At 45.0% G+C, this 20000-nt stretch overlaps 3 protein-coding genes across 3 annotated transcripts in view; 1 reads left to right on the forward strand and 2 right to left on the reverse strand.

Moving 5' to 3' along the window:
- Nucleotides 1-6376, forward strand: part of trmt13 (tRNA methyltransferase 13) — a 10980-nt gene extending 4604 nt beyond the window's left edge. Inside the window, exons 4-11 of the mRNA XM_071926269.2 lie at nucleotides 134-187; nucleotides 460-529; nucleotides 897-1003; nucleotides 3517-3684; nucleotides 3826-3898; nucleotides 4034-4108; nucleotides 5072-5528; nucleotides 5999-6376. Of these exons, the coding sequence (XP_071782370.2) occupies nucleotides 134-187; nucleotides 460-529; nucleotides 897-1003; nucleotides 3517-3684; nucleotides 3826-3898; nucleotides 4034-4108; nucleotides 5072-5528; nucleotides 5999-6209 (1215 nt within the window). The 3' untranslated portion in view covers nucleotides 6210-6376. The remainder of the gene's footprint in view (nucleotides 1-133; nucleotides 188-459; nucleotides 530-896; nucleotides 1004-3516; nucleotides 3685-3825; nucleotides 3899-4033; nucleotides 4109-5071; nucleotides 5529-5998) is intronic.
- Nucleotides 6377-6552: 176 nt separating this feature from the next.
- On the reverse strand, nucleotides 6553-10075 carry lrrc39 (leucine rich repeat containing 39). Its single transcript, XM_078285820.1, has 7 exons — nucleotides 9943-10075; nucleotides 9355-9470; nucleotides 9069-9225; nucleotides 8811-8947; nucleotides 8228-8373; nucleotides 7008-7160; nucleotides 6553-6768 (listed from the first exon to the last, which is right to left on the reverse strand). Exons 1-7 carry the CDS (start codon nucleotides 10055-10057, stop codon nucleotides 6573-6575), a joined length of 1020 nt encoding a protein of 339 aa, XP_078141946.1. The 5' UTR covers nucleotides 10058-10075; the 3' UTR covers nucleotides 6553-6572.
- A 1806-nt stretch (nucleotides 10076-11881) lies between these two features.
- Nucleotides 11882-20000, reverse strand: part of dbt (dihydrolipoamide branched chain transacylase E2) — a 17270-nt gene continuing 9151 nt past the window's right edge. Inside the window, exons 7-11 of the mRNA XM_078285809.1 lie at nucleotides 19796-19962; nucleotides 19599-19676; nucleotides 19145-19336; nucleotides 17030-17101; nucleotides 11882-13910 (exon numbers count right to left, since the gene is read on the reverse strand). Of these exons, the coding sequence (XP_078141935.1) occupies nucleotides 13743-13910; nucleotides 17030-17101; nucleotides 19145-19336; nucleotides 19599-19676; nucleotides 19796-19962 (677 nt within the window). The 3' untranslated portion in view covers nucleotides 11882-13742. The remainder of the gene's footprint in view (nucleotides 13911-17029; nucleotides 17102-19144; nucleotides 19337-19598; nucleotides 19677-19795; nucleotides 19963-20000) is intronic.

Raw genomic sequence — 20000 nt, forward strand, 5'->3', positions numbered from 1 at the left:
GTCTGCCTGTCTGTCTCTCTGTCTGTCTGTCTGTCTGTCTGTCTGTCTGTCTGTCTCTCTGCCTGTCTGTCTCTCTGCCTGTCTGTCTCTCTGCCTGTCTGTCTGTCTCTAACAGAATCCGGTCTCTCTGCAGGTTTATTATGTAGAAGACAGAAACGCAGGATCAGCTGAGGAAGACGAGGAGCAGGTGAGAAGTTCTGCTGCCATTTTAATATTAATAATAATAATAATAATAATAATAATAATAATAATAATATTGAAGACATTCTGGTTATTTTCATTCTAATAAACATTTGTCAGAAGTGTTCTGCTGCTCCTGTCTTGTTGGAAATGAAAAACAGTTTAAGTCTTATTATATAACACATTTAGTTATTAGTAACACACAACAGTTATCAGACAGGGAAACACATTCATTCATAAAGCTGTGTGTGTGTGTGTGTGTGTGTGTGTGTGTGGCAGGTGTGTCTGTCTCAGCGCAGCAGGGCGGAGCTGCAGTCTCTGATACTCAAACTGCAGACGGCTGTTGAAGGTGAAACTTTTCCCTCTTCTCCTTTAACAAGTCGGAGATAAAGAACAGAGAGTTTACAGGTTTAGTTGCTTCAGACCTGCAGGAGGACCAGGAACTCTGCTGCAGGCGGAGATCAGGTTGTTCAGTTCTGTAAAGAGTCTGCTGAACAGAAAGCAGGAAGTCTTCTTTGCTTTGCTGCAGTGTGTCTGCCGGTTCAACTGAGACCAGCTGATCTGCTTCAGTTTGTACCCGCGGCAGAGGATCCGGTCTGTTCAGTCTGCTGGTCTGAGACGACGAGAGCGGAGGAACAGTCGGTCGGTGATGATGTCGTGATGTGATGATGTCATGATGTGATGATGTCATGATGTGATGATGTCATGCTCTGCAGGACTGCAGACGGAGCTGCAGGACAGCGTTCTCTCTCATGACGTTCTCCAGGAGGAACTCAACAATCCCAAGAATGGAGAGTCTGCAACCAAACACCTGAAGCAGCAGGTACAACTGACTGTCTGTTGACTGACTGACTGACTGACTGTTGACTGACTGACTGTCTGACTGACTGACTGTTAACTGACTGACTGACTGACTGACTGTTAACTGACTGACTGACTGACTGTCTGACTGACTGACTGTCTGTTGACTGACTGACTGACTGACTGTTGACTGACTGACTGTCTGACTGACTGACTGTTAACTGACTGACTGACTGACTGACTGTTAACTGACTGACTGACTGTTGACTGACTGACTGACTGTCTGTTGACTGACTGACTGACTGACTGACTGTTAACTGACTGACTGACTGTCTGACTGACTGACTGTTAACTGACTGACTGACTGTTGACTGACTGACTGTTGACTGACTGACTGACTGTCTGTTGACTGACTGACTGTCTGACTGACTGACTGTTAACTGACTGACTGACTGACTGACTGTCTGACTGACTGTTGACTGACTGACTGTCTGACTGACTGTTGACTGACTGACTGTCTGACTGACTGACTGTTGACTGACTGACTGACTGTTGACTGACTGACTGACTGACTGTCTGACTGACTGACTGTTAACTGACTGACTGTCTGACTGACTGACTGTCTGACTGACTGTTGACTGACTGTCTGACTGACTGTCTGACTGACTGACTGACTGACTGACTGTTGACTGACTGACTGTCTGACTGACTGTTGACTGACTGACTGACTGTTGTCTGACTGACTGACTGACTGTCTGACTGACTGACTGACTGACTGTCTGACTGACTGTCTGACTGACTGACTGACTGTCTGACTGACTGTTGACTGACTGACTGACTGACTGACTGTCTGACTGACTGACTGACTGACTGACTGACTGTCTGACTGACTGTTGACTGACTGACTGACTGTTGACTGACTGACTGACTGACTGACTGACTGACTGTTGACTGACTGACTGTTGACTGACTGACTGTCTGACTGACTGACTGTTGACTGACTGACTGACTGTTGACTGACTGACTGTCTGACTGACTGACTGTCTGACTGACTGACTGACTGTTGACTGACTGACTGTCTGACTGACTGACTGACTGTTGACTCACTGACTGACTGTCTGTTGACTGACTGACTGTCTGACTGACTGACTGTTGACTCACTGACTGTCTGACTGACTGACTGTTAACTGACTGACTGTCTGACTGACTGTTGACTGACTGACTGACTGACTGTTGACTGACTGACTGACTGACTGACTGACTGTTAACTGACTGACTGACTGACTGACTGTTGACTGACTGACTGTTGACTGACTGACTGACTGACTGACTGTTGACTGACTGACTGTTAACTGACTGACTGTTGACTGACTGGCTGTTGACTGGCTGTTGACTAACTGACAGACTGACTGTCTGTCTGTCTGACTGACTGTTGACTGACTGTCTGACTGACTGTCTGTTGACTGACTGACTGTTAACTGACTGGCTGTTGACTAACTGACAGACAGACTGACTGTCTGTCTGTCTGACTGACTGTTGACTGACTGACTGACTCTCTGACTGACTGACTGTTAACTGACTGACTGTTGACTGACTGGCTGTTGACTGACTGGCTGTTGACTGGCTGTTGACTAACTGACAGACTGACTGTCTGTCTGACTGACTGTCTGACTGACTGTTGACTGACTGACTGACTGTTAACTGACTGACTGACTGACTGTTGACTGACTGACTGACTGTTAACTGACTGACTGACTGTCTGTTGACTGACTGACTGACTGTTAACTGACTGACTGACTGACTGTTAACTGACTGACTGACTGACTGTTGACTGACTGACTGACTGTCTGACTGACTGACTGTTAACTGACTGACTGACTGTTGACTAACTGACAGACAGACTGACTGTCTGTCTGTCTGACTGTTGACTGTCTGACTGACTGTTAACTGACTGACTGGCTGTTGACTAACTGACAGACAGACTGACTGTCTGTCTGTCTGACTGACTGTTGACTGACTGACTGACTCTGACTGACTGACTGTTAACTGACTGACTGTTGACTGACTGGCTGTTGACTGACTGGCTGTTGACTGGCTGTTGACTAACTGACAGACTGACTGTCTGTCTGACTGACTGTCTGACTGACTGTCTGTTGACTGACTGACTGACTGTTAACTGACTGACTGACTGACTGTTGACTGACTGACTGACTGTTAACTGACTGACTGACTGTCTGTTGACTGACTGACTGACTGTTAACTGACTGACTGACTGACTGTTAACTGACTGACTGACTGACTGTTGACTGACTGACTGACTGTCTGACTGACTGACTGTTAACTGACTGACTGACTGTTGACTAACTGACAGACAGACTGACTGTCTGTCTGACTGACTGTTGACTGACTGACTGACTGACTGACTCTCTGACTGACTGACTGACTGTTGACTGACTGACTGACTGACTGACTGACTGACTGACTCTCTGACTGACTGACCGCCTGCTGACCGCCTGCTGACCGCCTGGTTCTCAGTCTTCTCTGTTAGGGAACCTGCAGCAGCTGCAGCTGCTGTCCGGCTCTCGGTGTTTTGTGGAGTTCGGAGCAGGAAAAGGGAAACTGTCCCACTGGATCCAGCAGGCGGTCCGGACCCGGTCCGACTGCCTCTTCCTGCTGGTGGAGAGATCCAGCACCCGCTTCAAGGCAAGACCACGACATACATGCAGTATATATACATATATATATATATATATATATATATATGTATAGGGGATAAATCGATATTCTGGTTTGCGGTCTCAGTGAACCACATGGTGATGGTCTGGTTTGTGGTTTGTGTCTCAGGTGGACGGGAAGCACCAGGACGTTGACGCTCGCTTTGAGCGGCTGCAGGTCGACATCCAGCATCTGGATCTGAGTGAGGAAACGGACTCTGATGTTTCAGAGAAACATTCAGAGAAAAGATCCTAAAATAAAATCACTAAACTCTGTTCTGCTCAGTGAGACTCCAGCAGAGTCTGATCTGACTCTGGATCTGGATCTGGTCCTGCAGGTCGAGTCCCTCAGCTCAGACAGAAGAGGATTCCGGTCGTCGGAGTCGGGAAACATTTATGTGGAGCAGCGACAGGTAAGAGCTGTAAGCTAGCTGCTAGCTGCTAGCTGCTAGCTGCTAGCTGCTAGCTGTTAGCTGCTAGCTGCTAGCTGTTAGCTGCTAGCTGCTAGCTGTTAGCTGTTAGCTGCTAGCTGCTAGCTGTTAGCTGTTAGCTGCTAGCTGTTAGCTGCTAGCAGCAGCTAACTGGCTGGAGTTTGACAGGAAGTCAGAAGAGCGAGAAGCACTTGAAGAAGAGCCGGGCGTCCTGAACCGGTCCGATCCGGTCTGGTCCGGTTCAGGTTCAGGTCCGGTCTGTCGTGTCTCATCCCTCCCTCTCTTCCCCAGAAATGCCATAAAAATAATATTAAAAAGTAAAATACTTTAAGGACTCTTTGTTAGCAACACATGCAGCAACGCAACAGGCAACGCAACAGGCAACGCAACAGGCAACGCAACAGGCAACAGGCAACAGGCAAGGCAACAGGCAACAGGCAACAGGCAACGCAACAGGCAACGCAACAGGCAACAGGCAAGGCAACAGGCAACAGGCAAGGCAACAGGCAACGCAACAGGCAACAGGCAACAGGCAACACAGGCGTTTTTCTTGTTCTTGTAGCAAAATGTGAAGTCCAAACTTTGCTGCAGCGTCGCCAGTTTCAGTACAAATACCAATGAAGAAGTCACTTCCTGTGTAAACAAATGAAAATGGCGCCGGCTGACCTGCAGAACGGCTTCACTGCTGCGGAGAATATATTAATAAAAAATTATAAAAAAAATAAATATATATATATATATATATATATGAAAGTCCACATTCCTCTACAGCAGCCGTTTAAACCCTCTGCTCTTATGTCAGAGCTCCAGATAATATAATAATATTATAATAATAATAATAATAATATAATGCTGCCGTGCCTCAGGCTGCTGTTAGCACGCGGCTAGCGTTAGCCTTCCTTCTGGTCTCTTCTTCTCCTCCTGCAGTCTGTCCTCTGTCCTCAGATCTCGCTCTGCGCTGTTTGTTTGAGAGACGAGAAACCAGAGAGGAAGCAGAACCGCCATGCAAACGCCCCAGACCAGGACCAGCAGAACCAGGACCAGCTGATCCAGAACCAGGAGCAGAACCAGGACCAGCTGATCCAGAACCAGGAGCAGAACCAAGACCAGCTGATCCAGATGCAGGAGCGGCTCCAGGTCCAGGTCCGGATGTGTGCGGCCTGGCGGTGGCGCTGTGCTGTCACCACCGCTGCGCGTGGCGTCACTACGTGGGGAAAGACTTCTTCCTGCAGAAAGGACTCGGAGCCGCCGAGTTCGCAGCTTTCTGTCGCATGTCCAGCTGGGCGACCTGCGGGCTGAGACCGGCCAATCGGGACCCTCCGCCTCAGGATCCGGCCAATCGGACGGGGGACGACGAAGAGCACGAGCCGGCAGAGGACACGGAACCGGACACCTTCGGCGGGTCGGTAGAGGGTCCAGAGAACTGATCAATAACATGCAGCCTGTCAGTCACAGCTGACTGACAGGCTGCATGTTATTGATCCAGCTGCAGCAGCGGAAAATAACCAATAAATAAATAAATCCACAAATAAAACACCAAGCAACCAAAGACACCAAATGAAGGTTTTCACAGTTTTATTCACCTGATCATGAATTTCTAGAATATTTCTTCCAGTGAGATTGATGGAAATATTTTGTTCCAACACAAAAAAGTTCCACAGAAATAATGTTGAAATAGTTGAAAAGTCAAAGGGGTCTGAGTCCAGTCAGCTGATCAGAGGTCAGCTGATCAGAGGTCAGCTGATCAGAGGTCAGCTGCACAGACCGCTGCAGTGAAGTCTGACCCAGGTTAGAGACGAGTGTGAGGTCATGACAACACCATGTGACTTGTTCCTTATTCATATATAAATCATAACTGTGTTTTCCCGGCAGCTTGGTTCCGGCGGAGCGGCGGCAGCGGATTGGTCGTCTGTGCAAACTGCTGATCGACGGCGGCAGGCTGGACTTCCTGCGGAGGAAAGGCTTCACAGGCAGACTGAGCCGCTACGCCGGACCGCAGGTCACTCTGGAGAACGTGCTGCTCACCGCCGTCCCCTCTGAACACACACACACACACACACACACACACACACACACTCTCTGACTGAAGACAACTGAGCTGACCTGACAGAACGAGTCTCTGTTCTCCCTCCAGACGAACTTCTCTTCTTCCTCAGAGTTCACAAGTCTTTTTATTATTCGACTGAAACCGACATGTTGAAATGTTTTGTTTGTATTAAAGGATTTTCAGATTAAACTTCACTGTCGACACTTTGGTCTTTTCTATTCCATCTTCATCTCATTTCAGTGATCTGATGCAACAGAGGCTTGACTCATCTAAAACCCATTTATTAAGCACCAAGTTAGATTAACCCTTAAATAGTAATTATTAAATATTAAATAATGAGTAATTTTATTAACGCTGGTTACAGTGAAGTTACCTTCAGACGGTGAAGTGAAAGTGCGTCTAGCGGCTGACACAGGGCATGCTGAGCGCAGCGTACGCTCGCTTCCTGGCTTCCTGGATGTAAGTTAGCATGAACTCCCGTCCAAACAGCTCTCTGTCGTCTTCGTCCTCTTCCTCATCCTCATCCTCAGCCTTCATCTTCCTGGCCGGCAGTTCCACGTCCAGCGTCAGAGGATTGTCCCGAAAATTCACAAACCTGTTCCAGCAAAAGGAAAAGATCAGTTCTGTCTCAGAAACTAAAGCCTGCAACAGCAGCAGAGTGAATAAACATGTAAGACAGACGTGTTCGTATTTCACTTCAATATTCCACATTAAGGAGAATCTACTTTCTATCTCAGTTCCATCAGGTTGACATTAATATCACATATTCTGAAGGAAGAAAGCTCCTGTTTGCTCAGACTCCACTGATCTGATTTTGACGGGTAAGTCACTGACCTGAGGTTGGTCATGCCCTCCATGAGCGGCGGAATGTCCCGCAGCCCGTTGCTGCTCAGGACCAGCGTCTCCAGACCGGACATCCGGCCGATGTTTTCTGGAAGTTTCTCCAGCTGGTTCCTCTGCAGCCACAGAGTGTGCAGCTTCTCCATCCTGCAGGTGGAGAAGCTGCTTCAGGTTTGGTCACATGACAGTGGAGAGAGCTGCTTCAGGTTTGGTCACATGACAGTGGAGAGAGCTGCTTCAGGTTTGGTCACATGACAGTGGAGAGAGCTGCTTCAGGTTTGGTCACATGACAGTGGAGAAGCTGCTGCCGCTCGCTGTACAGCTCAGGCTCAAGTCACTGAGAGCCTGAACCGGGATCAGGTGAACATGAAGATTACATCTGGCTCCAAATCATCTGCCTGTCTCCAGTAGACAGACAGAGATGATTTTGTTGTTTTTTATTTTATTTTATTGTTGGGTGAGGCGAGCGATGGGACAGACCGGACCGATCCAGGTCCCGTCTGTCTCACTACCTGTCTCAGTCCTCGGTCCTGTCTCACTACCTGTCTCAGTACCTGTCTCACTACCTGTCTCAGTCCTCGGTCCTGTCTCACTACCTGTCTCAGTACCTGTCTCACTACCTGTCTCAGTCCTCGGTCCTGTCTCACTACCTGTCTCACTACCTGTCTCAGTCCTCGGTCCTGTCTCACTACCTGTCTCAGTACCTGTCTCAGTCCTCGGTCCTGTCTCACTACCTGTCTCAGTACCTGTCTCACTACCCGTCTCAGTCCTCGGTCCTGTCTCAGTACCTGTCTCACTACCTGTCTCAGTCCTCGGTCCTGTCTCACTACCTGTCTCAGTACCTGTCTCACTACCCGTCTCAGTCCTCGGTCCTGTCTCACTACCTGTCTCAGTACCTGTCTCACTACCCGTCTCAGTCCTCAGTCCTGTCTCACTACCTGTCTCACTACCTGTCTCAGTCCTCGGTCCTGTCTCACTACCTGTCTCAGTACCTGTCTCACTACCTGTCTCAGTCCTCGGTCCTGTCTCAGTCCTCGGTCCTGTCTCACTACCTGTCTCAGTACCTGTCTCACTACCCGTCTCAGTCCTCGGTCCTGTCTCACTACCTGTCTCAGTACCTGTCTCACTACCCGTCTCAGTCCTCGGTCCTGTCTCACTACCTGTCTCAGTACCTGTCTCACTACCCGTCTCAGTCCTCGGTCCTGTCTCAGTACCTGTGGATGTCGTCAGGTAAACTCTGCAGCTGGTTCCCTCCCATGTCGAGCCACTGCAGAGCCGGCAGGCGGAGCAGAGCGTCCGGCACCGAGACGAACGAGTTCAGAGACAAATCCAGCTGCTGCAGCTTCTTCAGCCCACTGAGCTGAGGACAGAGAGAACCAGATCAGACTCCAGATCAGACTCTGACTCCACATCTGACTCCAGACCTGACTCCAGACCTGACTCCAGATCAGACTCCAGATCAAACTCCTCACTGTAACTGAGGAGCTTTCAGCATATTTTTTCAAATCTGTGATTTTAGCTTTTCTTTAGTATATTTTGACTGAAGTTTTAAGATTTGCTAAAAATTGAAATCCCTTCATTGCAGAGAACAAATGTAGTTTCTGCATCACCATGTTTATGATGATGAATAAACAGGCGAGGGAAAGTCATCAGATCCAAACCCAAGGCCCAAAACATCTGTAAACTGTTGCTGGGTACCGTGCCGGTTCCTGCTTCAGCTCCTTTATTCAGTTATATTTAATTCAAAGAATCTAGAACAGTAGACGTTCCGCAGAGCGACAGTAACAGCGGTTCTACCTGGACGGGAAGCTGGCTGAGGTTCCGGTTCATGGCCAGCTCCAGTCTCTCCAGGTTCTCGCAGCTTCCCAGCTCCTCAGGAACCGTCTGGAGCCGGTTGTAGCTGAGCAGCAGCTCTCTGAGCCGGGTCAGCTTCCCTGAGCCACACAGAGACCGGACAGGGTGATGAAACTAGATCATGAAACTAGATCATGAAAACCCATCTGGGTGAAAACAAGATGCTGACTCGGCAGAACGGTTCCCGTGGCGTTCACTGACCGATCTGCGGGGGAATGTCGGTGATGGCGTTGCGGGACAGATCCAGCACCAGCAGGTTCTGGAAGCTGGAGATGAACTGAGGGATTTCCTGCAGTCCGGTCCGGTGGATCTGCCACTCCTGAACCTGATTGAGCTGGACCAGAGGGCTGGGCAGGGTCTGGATTAGATTACATTAGATTAGATTAGACTAGACCAGACTAGACTAGATTAAACTAGATTAGACTAGACTAGATTAGATTAGATTATGGTGTTTCTGGTTCTCCTTCCTGTCCAGGCAGGAAGTTACCTTCCAGTCTTCCTGCTGGATCCTGAAGACCAGCCGTCCGTCTTCCATCTGCAGCTTCTGCTTCAGCCGAGTCAGAACGACTCGCTGCTCCCAGTCATGACACAGTCTGACCACAGGAGAGGGGGGGCACATAAATATACTAATATACTAAAATATATAATACAGTACTAAACATCTGAGGTAATATATACTGTCCCACTGAAATAATATAAACCATATACTGTATCTGACCAAATACCTGAAACATTACATACCAACAGAAAGTATATTTCTGTTTTCTGAATACCTGGAAATCTGCGTATTACTGCAATATTACTGTAATACGACTGTACTGCTGTATTATAATACTGTATATTAAGAGAGAGGAGAGGAGGAAGAAGAAGAGGAGGGGAAGAAAGAGGAGGAAGAGGAGAAGGAAGAGGAAGAAGAAGAGGAGGAGGAAGAGGAGCAAGAAGAAGAGGAGGCTGAAGAGCAGGAGGAAGAGGAGGAAGAAAAGGAAGAGGAGGAGGATAAAGAGGAGGAGGATGAAGAGCAGGAGGAAGAGGAGGAGGATGAAGAGGAGGAGTAGGCGTCTCACCTCCCCCTCCCCCCCCCCCTCCCTTGGCGCTCTGCTCCTCCTCTGCTCCTCCTGATTCTTCCTGATCCTGGTTTCCCACAAAGCCTTGATGGAGCCGACCGAGCCGCACAGCGCCACGCCGGCCATGATGACCGCTTCCTGTCAGCTGACCGCCGCTTCCTGTCAGTTGACCAACCGCTTCCTGAAACCAGACCACTTCCCTCACCTGCAGACGGAGAGAGAATAGAGATCATGACAGAGAGTTTTCCCAGTGGAGAAAAAGTGAGTCTCCACTTCCTCAAACCCCAACCTGTCTCTCTGCTGCAGTGCATTCTGGTCTCTCTCCTGCTCCTGCAGTGCATTCTGGTCTCTCTCCTGCTCCTGCAGTGCATTCTGGTCTCTCTCCTGCTCTGCAGTGCATTCTGGTCTCTCTCCTGCTCCTGCAGTGCATTCTGGTCTCTCTCCTGCTCCTGTGGTGGAGAAACTGGTCTCTCTCCTCTTCTACGATGGATTTCTCCCTGTATGATTGTTGAACGTCTCTCGGTGCAAAATGGCGGCTCTAGAAAGAAGCCCTCGCTCTTTGATTCTGAGGGACTGACACCAAAACCTGAACACTCCTGGTTCCAGATTTCCGCCTCTCTCCAGATTTTGTCAAGCGATTCAGAGATAAAGGAGTGAAATTCGGTCTGGATATCAGGTCAGAACTGAACAGGTGTCTTCCACTTTTTGATCCTCTTTTATTTTTTCCCATAGAAATGAACGGCAGAGTGAACGGCGTCTACTTCTGGTTTCTAATGAAATAAACTGTTGAACTCCAGAAACTTCCTGATCCGGCTCTCTTCTCACTGTCATCCTACTAACTTCAGTTAGCTAGCCGCTAGCTGTGCCCATTGTTTTCAATGTAGAATGCTAACAATGCTAATTGTTCCAGTTCTCATGAAATCATGACAATCTGCCATAATTTCTCCTTTTAACACACACACACACACACACACACACACACAGACTTCTTTCATAACATTATTTATTAATCTTTTTCATACTGAGTCCTTTTGAAGTCCTGCTGATTTTACAAGCTGGGTCACTATACTCTACAACACAAACCAGTTCAGTTCAAACTTTTACCATCCTGTCACAGAACTTAGCAGTCTGCTATTGTGGTACTGCAGTAGTACTGTAGTAGTAGTAGTGCAGTAGTACTGTAGTAGTAGTACTGCAGTAGTACTGTAGTAGTAGTAGTGCAGCAGTACTCACCAGCCGTCAGCAGTCGTCCTCCATGCTGCGTCTCTCCGTCTCTGTGTTGAAATCTGACCTGAGGCCTGCCGGCTAAATTTATCCAGAGAACAGAGGAGTCACATGACCTCCGTCTGCCTCAGCGGTGCACACTGGGAAACTTTATCCCACTTTCTGTTTTGAGTTTTCACACAGTACAAAGTGTTGAGATGGTCAAATGTTTTTCCATGTGGATTAAGAGCTTGAGCTGATTGGTCGCCGCTGACCTTTAATTTGGACGAACCAAAGTCTGGACCAGAGCAGCTTTAACTCAACACTCCCTTTGTGTTTGCGATGTGTTACTATAGGATCTGCTGCTGGGACGTTTTTCTTGGTTTTTGTCCCACAGTTGAATCAGCGGAGGGACGACGGCTCCGTCTGTCCGTCATGATCAGATATCAGATATCACTGATTGGATTTTGATGAAACTTCAGGGAACGATGCGTCTCATCGCTTTGTTCTGCCATTTTAAAACCTACAGTAACTGGCCTACGGGGGGCGCTACAGCGCTTGTTTACTTGCTGCTGATTGGCCCACAGGGGGACGACATGTTTACTGTTGACTTGTTAATAAAATAACAGCCGACTGACAGAAACTGGTTTGTTCCTCTGGCAGCAACATGAAGATGGTCCGTTCAGGATCCAGAGAAACTACATGAAACATCTGGAGTTTGTGAAGAACAGGTCTGCAGCAGACAGCTTGTGCACTTCAACTTTATTAAAGTTATTTTCCAGAGTCCAAACTCAGAAGTTCAGACGCTGGAGGTTTGAATAGATCTACACATTCCCAAAATACAAAACCCAACAGTGTTTCACCCTTCACTTTACATTTGCCTTTAAAAATAAAACATGAAGCAAGAAAAGCATTTCCAACACTCTAGACAGACGACACGCATGTAACATACAGGCTGATCTAACAACACGCATGTAACATACAGGCTGATCTAACAACACGCATGTAACATACAGGCTGATCTAACAACACGCATGTAACATACAGGCTGATCTAACAACACGCATGTAACATACAGGCTGATCTAACAACACGCATGTAACATACAGGCTGATCTAACAACACGCATGTAACATACAGGCTGATCTAACATGTGCTCTGTTTACCCAGCAGCCTTTAGGAGAGATTCACCATGAGAATACAGACATGAGGAGAGTTGACTGACTGAAGAGCTGATCTGTCGAGGTCGAGTCGAGTCATGTCACCCATTTTAACAATTCACATGTTCTTCCTGTTTCCCGGCACGGTTCAGAGTCTGAGAACCTGCATAACTCGTTCCTAAGATAGAAACTGGAGAACTGAGCCTTTAATCTGTGATGTCACTGGGATGTAAAGTCAGGAGCTCCACTGACAATGAACGGGCGCTGGAGGAACAGCTGTGAGTTCTTAAAATGGGCGGCATTCCCCTTTAATCTGGAGAGGGAGGAGTGTGTGTGTGTGTGTGTGTGTGTGTGTGTGTGTGTGGGGGGGGGGGGGGGGGGGGGACAGACCAGCAGCCATACTGGTTTTAACTCAACTGGTTCAAGTAGTTCAGACCAGCGTTGAAATACATGATGGTTGTTCTGAACGAGACGAATGATGACAAACAGAAATTGTACAGGAGGTGGGGGGGCGGGGTTTAATCTGTGACATCACACTGACAGACAGCTGAATCAGAAGGTGCTTATTGGAGGTTCAAAGACAACAACGAAGACATTATGGGACCGGACCGACACTCTGAAACAGACCAGAACACTGCAGCAGGAGCCGACTGACAGCACGAACCAGTCAGGATCAGATCAGCTGTTCAATAATCATGATTTCCTCAATGAATGAATGAGTCAGTTAAATTGTGGATGAGTCATCAGTTCTGTACAGACTCACAGAGTTAAAACTCATAGATCTGTTCTGATATCGTCTGTTTATTAAACTGATCTGCTCCAGTCTGATCTGATGCAGTTTTATTATGTATTTATTATAGAATTGATCAATACCACACTGGTTGTCTATGGGAAGACCTGAACTGATTCTAATGAGCCATTTTGATCAGATTACACATTATGTACAGTATGCATTCATGTTTTATTATTATCATCATCATCATCCAGGTTTCAATGGAGAGTTTTAGTGTCCCATGATGCTCTAAATGTTTCAGAGTCTGTTCCATCCTGTCAAGAAGAAAACTCTGGAGGAAACACTGAATACTTGAGTTATTTGGATTTTTTTTACCATGAAAATGGTGAAATTTAAAGATATTGAATATCAGCAGCTTCAATCCAAAACATATCAGTAACGGTCTTGAAACCCCGGCTCTGATCAGTGGAACCCTCGAACACGTTAACCTAACAAAGCTGAGCTAACGCTAAGCTAACAGCTAACAGCTAACGCTCCTCTGCAGGCAGCTGATGTGTTTTGTTGTCAGGAGGTTCAGCGCTCAGACTCATCGCTCAAAGGCAACAGGAAGTGACGGCAAGCGAAGGCCTCAAACAGAAAGACAGAAGAAGAAACAGGAGCGGGTCAGTTAGTGTGGAGTCTGGGGGGGGGTCAGGAGGGGGGTCGGGGTTCAGGTTCACTTGAGGTCCAGCACCATGCAGGCCGGGTTCTCCAGGTATTCCCTCCACAGGTTGGAGAAGCGACACATGGTGGCTCCGTCGATGATGCGGTGATCTGCAGACCAGCTGACCTTCATGATGTGACCTTTGACCAGCTGACCGGCCGAGTCGAACCGCGGCAGAACCTGAGCAGGAACCGGAAGTGCAGGGACAGGAAGTACACAGTCATGTGACGATATTCAACACCACACTTCTGTTAATGTCAGTGCGACATTGACAGAAAGCAGCCAAATACAGCACATCGAATCCCTATCTTCCTCTTTACTGCAGAATTAGTTTCTGTAATAATTAGAGCTGCAATAAGCGATTTTCTAACCAGTAGAGGGCAACAGAAACCACAACACATTTGTAAATAAAGCACAGCAAAGCTGCTGGACTACGGAGGCCCCAGTGGACAAGCCTAGCTAAGGACCGTGCATAAATGCTAACAGCTAAGCTAACCGCACCTACTGAGAAGTCTCACTGGTTACCAGTCTCACTTTGACATCTTTCTCCTGCTGAAGGTCACATGACCCACAATGACAAGTGAAGAGGCAGGTAGCAAGTTAACCTTTAACAAGTTTACTAGTTTAACAAGTTCAAGTTTAACAAGTTCACTAGTTTAACAAGTTTACTAGTTCAACAACAAGTTTACTAGTTTAACAAGTTCACTAGTTTAACAAGTTCACTAGTTTAACAACAAGTTCACAAGTTTAACAAGTTTGCTAGTTTAACAACTTCACTAGTTTACCAAGTTTAGCAAGTTTACTAGTTCAACAACAACTTTACTAGTTTAACAAGTTCACTAGTTTAACAAGTTTGCTAGTTTAACAAGTTCACTAGTTTAACAAGTTCACAAGTTTAACAAGTTCACTAGTTTACCAAGTTTAACAAGTTTACTAGTTCAACAACAACTTTACTAGTTTAACAAGTTCACTAGTTTAACAAGTTTGCTAGTTTAACAAGTTCACTAGTTTAACAACAAGTTCACAAGTTTAACAAGTTCACTAGTTTACCAAGTTTAACAAGTTTACTAGTTCAACAACAAGTTTACTAGTTTAACAAGTTCACAAGTTTAACAAGTTCACTAGTTTACCAAGTTTAACAAGTTTACTAGTTCAACAACAAGTTTACTAGTTTAACAAGTTCACTAGTTTAACAAGTTTACTAGTTTAACAAGTTCACTAGTTTAACAAGTTCACTAGTTTAACAAGTTCACTAGTTTACCAAGTTTAACAAGTTTACTAGTTCAACAACAAGTTTACTAGTTTAACAAGTTCACTAGTTTAACAACAAGTTTACTAGTTTAACAAGTTCACTAGTTTAACAAGTTCACTAGTTTAACAAGTTCACAAGTTTAACAAGTTTGCTAGTTTAACAACTTCACTAGTTTACCAAGTTTAGCAAGTTTACTAGTTCAACAACAACTTTACTAGTTTAACAAGTTCACTAGTTTAACAAGTTTGCTAGTTTAACAAGTTCACTAGTTTAACAAGTTCACAAGTTTAACAAGGTCACTAGTTTACCAAGTTTAACAAGTTTACTAGTTCAACAACTTTACTAGTTTAACAAGTTCACTAGTTTAACAAGTTCACTAGTTTAACAAGTTCACTAGTTTAACAACAAGTTCACAAGTTTAACAAGTTTGCTAGTTTAACAACTTCACTAGTTTACCAAGTTTAGCAAGTTTACTAGTTCAACAACAACTTTACTAGTTTAACAAGTTCACTAGTTTAACAAGTTTGCTAGTTTAACAAGTTCACTAGTTTAACAACAAGTTCACAAGTTTAACAAGTTCACTAGTTTACCAAGTTTAACAAGTTTACTAGTTCAACAACAACTTTACTAGTTTAACAAGTTCACTAGTTTAACAAGTTTGCTAGTTTAACAAGTTCACTAGTTTAACAAGTTCACTAGTTTAACAAGTTTGCTAGTTTAACAAGTTCACTAGTTTAACAACAAGTTCACAAGTTTAACAAGTTCACTAGTTTAACAAGTTCACTAGTTTAACAACAAGTTCACAAGTTTAACAAGTTTGCTAGTTTAACAAGTTCACTAGTTTAACAAGTTTACTAGTTTAACAACAAGTTCACTAGTTTAACAAGTTTACTACTTTAACAAGTTCACTAGTTTAACAACAAGTTCACTAGTTTAACAAGTTTACTACTTTAACAAGTTCACTAGTTTAACAAGTTTACTGCTTTAATAAGTTTAAAGGATAAGGCTGGTGTTTTTTAATACATTTCTTACCGTCAACAAATCCTATGAAAATAGCAAAATCAGCAATGAATTTGTTTTGCCAACAAGTCTGGTCCATGTAGCGGTGCCCAGTGCAGCCTCATGTCCCAGCAGCCATAGAACTGCATTGTATTAAAAACTATTAAAACCCGTCACAGAGCCATGCTGCTGCTCTGCAGCATATTTCATCATCACGATGCACCGGGCCGGACGACTTTTTCCTCAAACGACTTAATAAGCCGACCGTAAACACGTTTTCCGTCTCGGGAAAGTAGTTCCGTAGCACAGAAAATAGTCCCCGGCGTAATGAAGAATTTGTTCCCATTTGAATTTGATTTGGTAATAACTACAACAGCCTGACTTTTCATGGTAACAGTTAGAGATTTTTAAAATGTAAACTATGTCTTTGTGAGCTGTATTTAAAGGTTTTTAGCTTACAATTGGAGCCAATGACTTCCAGGTTGACGACTAAAAATGGTACGTGGGAAGTCAGAAAGTAACGGGAGTAGAGCAAACGCATTGTTGATTTTGTTATTTTCATAGGATTTGTTGACGATAAGAAATGCATTAAAAAACACCAGCGTTATCCTTTAACTCGCTCGCTTCATCGATTCCACCATTAAGATAATATTTTTCAGGAATGGGAGGGGGAGAACGACACTTTTAAATGGCAAGGGAGGAGACAAGCTAGTTTTAACAAATGAAAAGCTCCTGGAGGGAACGGGAGGAGCTTCGTTCAGGAGCGGAAATTGACAACAAGCTTTAGAAAAGGTGAAAACAGCAACACAGCTGGATATTGATTTATATCATTATGTCTAGCACACATTGGCTTCAGATTGGTTAGAAGGTCTGATATCGCTTATTGCAGGTTTAATATTTTGTTAGGTTTAGGGTTAGGGTTAGGTTTAGGGTAATCATAATTAATTCCAATACAAATTGTGTCAGTTCCTAACTGTCTGGGAATATTGTGGGAATAACTGGTCGGAGGAAATGTAGAGCAGATGTGTGAGAGAAACCTTGAACCAACCTGGACTTTTCCCAGAGCTCCGATTGCGACTTCAGGAGGAAGAATCACTGGCTTTGCATACGTTCCTCCAATCTGATTCACATCACAAAATAAAATGTAAGTAAAATCACTTACACATTTTAGCAGCAGTTATGTAAATTTTAGGTGACAAATTCTGAATTAGTTGGTACATACAGTGACCACAGGAGGTCGTGTGTCCGTCTGCTGATAGTGATGTAGTTTGAAAGTGATGTAGTTTGATAGTGATGTAACTACATCACTGATAGTGATGTAGCTGATAGTGATGTAGTTTGAAGGTGATGTAGTTTGATAGTGATGTAGCTGATAGTGATGTAGTTTGAAAGTGATGTAGCTGATAGTGATGTAGTTTGAAAGTGATGTAGTTTGATAGTGATGTAGTTTGATAGTGATGTAGTTGATAGTGATGTAGTTTGATAGTGATGTAGTTGATAGTAATGTAGTTTGATAGTGATGTAGCTGATAGTGATGTAGTTGATAGTGATGTAGTTTGATAGTGATGTAGTTTATAGTTATGTAGCTGATAGTTATGTAGTTGACAGTGATGTAGTTGATAGTGATGTAGCTGATAGTGATGTAGCTGATAGTGATGTAGTTGATAGTGATGTAGTTTGATAGTGATGTAGCTGATAGTGATGTAGTTGATAGTGATGTAGTTTGATAGTGATGTAGCTGATAGTGATGTAGCTGATAGTGATGTAGCTCATAGTGATGTAGTTTCATAGTGATGTAGTTGATAGTGATGTAGCTGATAGTGATGTAGTTTATAGTGATGTAGTTTGATAGTGATGTAGCTGATAGTGATGTAGTTTATAGTGTAGTTTGATAGTGATGTAGCTGATAGTGATGTAGTTGACAGTGATGTAGTTGATAGTGATGTAGCTGATAGTGATGTAGCTGATAGTGATGTAGTTTGATAGTGATGTAGCTGACAGTGATGTAGCTGATAGTGATGTAGTTTGATAGTGATGTAGTTTGATAGTGATATAGCTGATAGTGATATAGTTGATAGTGATGTAGTTGATAGTGATGTAGTTTGATGTAGCTGATAGTGATGTAGTTTGATAGTGATGTAGTTGATAGTGATGTAGTTTGATGTAGTTGATAGTGATGTAACTGATAGTGATGTAGCTGATAGTGGTGTAGTTTGATAGTGGTGTAGTTTGATAGTGATGTAGCTGATAGTGGTGTAGTTGATAGTGATGTAGCTGATAGTGATGTAGCTGATAGTGGTGTAGTTTGATAGTGATGTAGCTGATAGTGGTGTAGTTTGATAGTGATGTAGTTTGATAGTGATGTAGCTGATAGTGGTGTAGCTGATAGTGGTATAGTTTGATAGTGGTGTAGCTGATAGTGATGTAGCTGATAGTGATGTAGCTGATAGTGATGTAGCTGATAGTGGTGTAGTTTGATAGTGATGTAGCTGATAGTGGTGTAGTTTGATAGTGATGTAGTTTGATAGTGATGTAGCTGATAGTGATGTAGCTGATAGTGGTGTAGCTGATAGTGATGTAGCTGATAGTGATGTAGCTGATAGTGATGTAGCTGATAGTGATGTAGCTGATAGTGGTGTAGTTTGATAGTGGTGTAGCTGATAGTGATGTAGCTGATAGTGATGTAGTTTGATAGTGGTGTAGCTGATAGTGATGTAGCTGATAGTGATGTAGCTGATAGTGGTGTAGTTTGATAGTGGTGTAGCTGATAGTGATGTAGCTGATAGTGGTGTAGCTGATAGTGATGTAGCTGATAGTGATGTAGTTTGATAGTGGTGTAGCTGATAGTGATGTAGCTGATAGTGATGTAGCTGATAGTGGTGTAGCTGATAGGGATGTAGCTGATAGTGATGTAGCTGATAGTGATGTAGCTGATAGTGATGTAGCTGATAGTGGTGTAGTTTGATAGTGATGTAGCTGATAGTGGTGTAGTTTGATAGTGATGTAGTTTGATAGTGGTGTAGCTGATAGTGATGTAGCTGATAGTGATGAAGCTGATAGTTTGTGTACAGTATAGAGGAGTGATGCGTCTCATCCTGACTGTCTGCAGCACTGCAGTGAAAAACAAACAATGTTGGACCGGCTGCGGCTGGATTTTCCTCACCGATCCGATGTTGGACAGGGTGAAGGTTCCTCCGGTGAGCTCGGCGGTGCCCAGCTGGCCGCCGGCTCCCAGCGCCTGCAGGCGGTTCAGCTCCTTGGCGATGTCGAACACACTGAGCAGCTGAACGTTCTTGACGTTGGGGACCAGCAGACCCTGGCTGGTGTCCATGGCCAGGCCGATGTTGTGAGACGCCTGCATCGAACACAGAGTTAACTTCACCAAACAGGAGGTTTCACCACCAGCCACACACTACCGAAGGTTTGGCAGTCGACTTTATCTGTGTCTATTCTATTCTGAACATCTGAGGTGCAGCTAGATATGTAAAAACACAAATTTCAAACACTGCAAAAGTGAAACTTTCTACCATAATCCATGTCACACAGGTTGTGAATTGGAACCAGAAAGTCCTTTCATTAGATCAGTTATACATCCAAAAACCTCCAGCATGTCTCACCTTGTAGGTGATGTTCTGACAGCCTTCATCCACTGAGGCGTTGAGGATCGGAAACTGGAGAAGGCCGAGGGAGGCAGCCTGAGCCAATCAGAGCACAGCGTTAACACCAACATCAACCATTCAACCAGTCATTAACACCAACAGTAACTCTTGTTCCAGTCTATATGTATCAGTGGAAGGCAGACTGGCTCAGTTACCTTGATGAAGAAAGGCATGAAGCTGAGTTTGACGCCACGGCTCTGGCTGACAGATTTAAGCTCCGCCCTCAGGGCCACCAGGCGGCTCAGGTCCACCTCATCACAGTAACCAAAGTGAGGGATCTTCAGCGCCGCCGTCATCGTCTTCACCATGGCTTTATGGAATCCTGGAGGAACAACAGGTAAACAAAACCTAATAAACTTT

The sequence above is a fragment of the Centroberyx gerrardi genome, chromosome 9 (genome assembly GCF_048128805.1).
Source record: "Centroberyx gerrardi isolate f3 chromosome 9, fCenGer3.hap1.cur.20231027, whole genome shotgun sequence".
Classification (NCBI taxonomy): Eukaryota; Metazoa; Chordata; class Actinopteri; order Beryciformes; family Berycidae; genus Centroberyx; species Centroberyx gerrardi.

Excerpts from the sequence above, each read along its gene's own strand:
- lrrc39 (XM_078285820.1), bottom strand. The coding sequence starts at position 10,057 with ATGGCCGGCGTGGCGCTGTGCGGCTCGGTCGGCTCCATCAAGGCTTTG. Across the intron at positions 9,471-9,942 it reads AGCGCCAAGGGAGGGGGGGG|CTGTGGTCAGACTGTGTCAT; the intron begins GGGAGGGGGAGG and ends GCCCCCCCTCTC. Across the intron at positions 9,226-9,354 it reads TCCAGCAGGAAGACTGGAAG|ACCCTGCCCAGCCCTCTGGT; the intron begins GTAACTTCCTGC and ends AATCTAATCCAG.